Raw genomic sequence first — 4,799 nt, forward strand, 5'->3', positions numbered from 1 at the left:
AATCCTTAAAAAAATGTTTAGGTCTCCCCCAAATCTCTAAAATCATGAAACAGCATCCCCAAAATTCATATGAAGTAACCCTGAAATGCCCTTGGGGGATGGATGAGGGGTCCCTTCCCCCCCTGCTGACCCCACCGCCCCCCCCCCCACCCCCAGGGATTGGTGCCTCTCTCGACAGCTGTGGTGGGGGCAACCGGGTGCCTGCCTACAAAGTGGGGTTTGTAGGCAGTGACCCCCCGACACGGGGCTCTGGGTGGTGGCACGCAGTGAGGACGAAGCCCAGGATGAGGCTGCCCGCCTCTGCCATGCCCCCCCGGGGACATAGAGCTGCAACAAGGTGAGTGGGGGGTCCAAAATCCTCATTTCACCCCCCCCAACATCTCCCCGTGAAGCCCCAAAGTGCTGTTTCCCCCCTCAAATCCTCCCTTGAGCCCCCAAATTCCTATTTTTCCTCCCCCAAATCCTCCTATGAGCCCCCAGATTCTCATTTCCCCTTTAATTCCCCACTTGAACCCCCAAATTCTGAATTCCCCCCCCAAACACCCCCTATGAACCCCAAATTCTCATTCTTTCCTCAAATCCTCCCTTAAACCCACAAATTCTTTTTTCTCCCCCCCGAGATCCCCCCACGAACCCCCAGTTCCCTTTCAGGCCCCCTTTTTTCCCCATTTAGGACCCCCACTCATTTCCCTTTTAGGACCCCACCCCATTTTTTACTCTCATTTCCCCCAGACCCTGACGTCCTGGACACGTGGTTCTCTTCCGCTCTCTTCCCCTTCGCCGCCCTGGGGTGGCCCGAAGAGGTGAGGACAACATGGGGACATCATGGGGACAACATGGGGACACCCTGTAACCCCCCTACGTCCCCCCCAGACCGCCGATCTGCATCGCTTCTACCCCACAACCCTACTGGAGACAGGCAGCGATCTGCTCTTTTTCTGGGTCGCACGCATGGTGATGTTGGGACAGGAGCTCACCGGGCACCTGCCCTTCTCCCAGGTACCCAAAATATCCCAAATTCTCCCCAAAATGCCCCCTGGGGAGGGGTCGCTGTCCCTATATCCCCCACCCCGTTGCTTCTAGGTGCTGCTGCACTCTCTGGTGCGCGACGCAGCGGGGCGGAAGATGAGCAAATCGCTGGGGAACGTCGTTGACCCCCGGGATGTTATTGGTGGAGCATCACTTCAGGTAGGTCCTACAATAACAAACATCGCTTTGGGCAGACCCTACAATAACAATTTTTGGTTTTGGGGACCCTATAATAACTAACAGATCCTGCACAGACACGATAGTAACGATAATCATTACGATAACCTTTTGTTTTTGTAGGGGTTTCTGCCTCCCCACACCAATTCCTTTGTTATTGTAGGCTCTGCCCTACCCCACATCAGCCCCTTTATTATTGTGAGCTCTCTTCTACCCCACACGACCCTTTTGTTTGTTGTAGGGTCTCCCCCTCCCCACATCAGCCCCTTTGTTACTGTAGGCTCTCCTGTCTTGCAGGAGCTGCAGGAGAAGCTGCGCCGCACCGTCCTCGACCCGCATGAACTGGCAGTGGCCTCAGAGGGGCAGGTGGGACCCCCACGCCCCCCCCAGACTCCTCTGTGTCACCCCAAACCCTTTGCGTCCCCCCCAAAATTCCGCATCCCCCCCAGAAGCGCCAGTTCCCCCATGGCATCCCCGAATGCGGCACCGACGCCCTCCGCCTTGCGCTGTGCTCCCACAACGCCCACGGTGAGGACTTAAAGAGGGGGGCACGGGGGTCCCCAACGTCCCCCTCCACCCTCCAGCCACCATCCGTTGTCTCTCCTTCTCCCCTCCCTCAACAAAAAAGGCGATGACATCCGCCTGGACGTGGCCGCCGTGCTGAACCAACGCCACTTCTGCAACAAAATCTGGAACGCCGTCAAGTTCGTCCTCGCTGCCCTCGGTCCCCACTTCATCCCTCGGCCCCCCGAGGAGGTAACAGGGCGGGGTGGGGGTGGCTGTGAGGTTGGGGTCTCCATCTTTCCCCCCGCCTCCCCAAACCCAATTTTCCCGTTGTTGGCAGACGGCCCCCCACGCTCCCATGGCCGGTGGGTGCTGAGCCGCCTGGCGCGGGCGGTGGGTGATTTTGGGAAGAGGATGGAAGCTCTGGAGGTGCACGGGGCCACGGCTGCTGCACAGCACTTCTGGCTCAGGTCCTTCTGCGACGTCTACTTGGTTGGTGGCGTGTCTGTCTGTCCGTCCGTCCATCCTGTGGTTGTCTGTGTTCTGCCCCGGTGTTGCGCCCATCCACTTCGCTCTCTTGCATCTCATTGATGTTGAGCCCTCTTGATCGCGTCCGTCTGTCCATCCCACTAGTTGCTGACTTTTATCTACCGTCGACCGTGTCCGTCTGTCCGTGCTCCCCAACCTGTCTCATTTCCTTGACTGTGCCTATCTTTCCATCCCACTCATTGTTGACGTTTTTCTACGGTTGACTCTGTCCGTCTGTCCATCCCACCCAACCATTGCATCTCCTTGACGTTGACCCTCCTTGACCACGTCCGTCTGTCTGTCCCACTCATCGCTGACCTTTATCTACCGTCGATCATGTATCCATCTGTCCATCCAACCCAATCAGATCTTCTCCATCCTTCCCCCTCAACTTCCGTCCGTCCGTATGTCTTCTTGCATCCCCTCAAACCTTCCCCACCTCAGGGCCCATCCATTCGTCCATCTGTCCGTCCCCACACCCTCACCTCGTCCTTCTGTCCCCAGGAGGCCGTCAAACCCTCCCTCCGCCGCCCTGACCCGGACCCCACCACGCTGCAGACGCTGCTGAGCTGCGCCGAGTTGGGCCTCCGCCTCCTCGCTCCCCTCTCCCCCTTCTTGGCCGAAGAATTGTGGCACCGCCTTCCCCGTGCCCCCCCAGCGCCCCCACCCTCTGCCTTGCTCCGTTCCCCTCCGCCGCCATGCTGGTGGGTGCCACACGTGGCCCCGTGGGGCTGTCGGGTGCCATCCTCGCCATCTCGTGCCTCAGTTTCCTTCCTCCCTTTCCAGGCCCGTTGGCTCTGCCCGGAGGTGGAGGCGGAGGTGGAGGCCATGAGGGAGGTGGTGAGGACTGTGAGAGCTCTGAGGGATGTGTTCCGCCTCGGTGCTGCGCGGCCGCGTGGTGAGTGGCCAAGATGGCCGACGGGGGGGGCAGGGGGCGAGGTCTGACGTGGCCAATGGGGCTGTGGGGGGATGGGGGGCGTTGAGGCACAAGAAGGCGGCCATTGGAATTATGGGAGTTGAGGCCCAAGATGGCCGAGTGGAGTTGGGGTGTCAGGGCCCAAGATGGCTGATGTTAAGTCAAGGCTTCGAGGCCCAAGATGGCTACAGGAGTGGGAATGTTGAGGCCCAAGATGGCTGATGGAAGTGGGAGAGTTGGGACTAAAGATGGTAACCGGAAATAGGGATATTGAGGCCCAAGATGGCTGCCCAAAGGGGCGGTATTGAGGTCCAAGATGGCTGGCAAGATGGGTAAATTGAGGCCCAAGATGGCCGACAGGATGGAGGGTATCGAAGCCCAAGATGGCCACAGGAAGTGGGAGTATCAAAGCCCATGATGGCCACCGGAAGTCAAGGTATCAGGGGTCAAAGTGGCCACCGGAAGTGGGGTATTAGAGCCCAAGATGGCTGCTAGAAATGGGGGTATCAGGAGCCAAGATGTCCATTGGAATTCAAGATATCGGGCCAAGATGGCCACCAGAAGTAGGAGTATCAAAGCCCAAGATGGCCACCGGAAGTGGGGATATCAAAGCCCAAGATGGCCACTGGAAGCTGGGTATCAGGGTCCAAAATGGCCACCGGAAGTGGGAATGTTGAGTCTCCCCCTGTCCCCCATAGTGGCAGTGCGATGCCCAGCAGCGCTGCAGGACGCCATGTTGGATTTGAGCCCCACGCTCCAGGCCCTGGCACAGGCGGGGCCCGTGGAGCTCCTCCCCCAGGGGCGGGGCCGGAAGTGAGGCCTGGATGGGTGGAGGCTCCCACAGGGACCGGGATCCACGTCCACATCTGTCTGCAGGTGAGCAGCATTGGTGGGCGGGCCCATGGGATTGTGGGATTCTGGAGGACCAGGAGTGGGAGGACCGCAGTGCACTGGGGGATGCTGGAGGACCCGGGGTGGGAAGACCCCATGGGATTGTGGGATGTTGGAGGACCCAGAGTGGGAGGACCCCAATGCATTGTGGGATATTGGGAGATTCCAATGCATTGTGGGATGCTGGAGGACCCAGGTGAGGGTCCTGTGGCATTATGGGATGTGAGAGGGCCGTGGGGCATTATAGGATATTGGAGGACCCTGAGGCATCATGGGATATTGGAGGACCCAGACGGGGGTCCCGTATCATCGTGAGATTTGAGAGGACCATGAGGCATTATGGGATGTTGGAGGACCCAGATGGGGGTCCCGTATCATCGTGGGATTTGAGAGGACCATGAGGCATTATGGGATGTTGGAAGACCCCAGTGCATCATGGGATGTTGGAGGACCCAGGTGGGGGTCCGGTGCCATTATGGGATGCCTCTGCCCCCCGCAGGGCCTGGTGGACCCCCACTCTGAACGTGCCCGGCTCCACGCCCGCAGCCTCAGCCTCCAGCGCCGCCTCCGTGCCCTCACCCCTGGGGGGGAGAATCCCACATCCTCCTCCCCCCACCAACGCCAGGTAGGGGCTCTCATTAACTAATTAACACTGTCAATTAACCCGTTAACCTTATTTGTTGGTGGGGGGGAGGGCTCTTTATCCATGCTGCTCTCATTAATGCCAGATTTTCTCTTTTCCTCACCGACCCCC

The 4,799-nt window shown here is 59.1% G+C and overlaps 1 protein-coding gene across 1 annotated transcript in view; it reads left to right on the top strand.

Annotated features, from left to right (window-relative positions):
- Positions 1–4,706, top strand: part of LOC104915807 (valine--tRNA ligase, mitochondrial-like) — an 8,811-nt gene extending 4,105 nt beyond the window's left edge. The window contains 15 exon segments of the mRNA XM_031557543.1: positions 233–314; positions 317–337; positions 733–803; positions 874–999; positions 1,084–1,188; positions 1,504–1,572; positions 1,656–1,734; positions 1,835–1,962; positions 2,051–2,069; positions 2,072–2,202; positions 2,743–2,890; positions 2,893–2,942; positions 3,025–3,136; positions 3,853–3,968; positions 4,545–4,706. Of these exon segments, the coding sequence (XP_031413403.1) occupies positions 233–314; positions 317–337; positions 733–803; positions 874–999; positions 1,084–1,188; positions 1,504–1,572; positions 1,656–1,734; positions 1,835–1,962; positions 2,051–2,069; positions 2,072–2,202; positions 2,743–2,890; positions 2,893–2,942; positions 3,025–3,136; positions 3,853–3,968; positions 4,545–4,691 (1,404 nt within the window). The 3' untranslated portion in view covers positions 4,692–4,706.
- Positions 4,707–4,799: the final 93 nt, after the last annotated feature.

This window comes from Meleagris gallopavo, unplaced genomic scaffold, assembly GCF_000146605.3.
Source record: "Meleagris gallopavo isolate NT-WF06-2002-E0010 breed Aviagen turkey brand Nicholas breeding stock unplaced genomic scaffold, Turkey_5.1 ChrUn_random_7180001852996, whole genome shotgun sequence".
Taxonomy (NCBI): domain Eukaryota; kingdom Metazoa; phylum Chordata; class Aves; order Galliformes; family Phasianidae; genus Meleagris; species Meleagris gallopavo.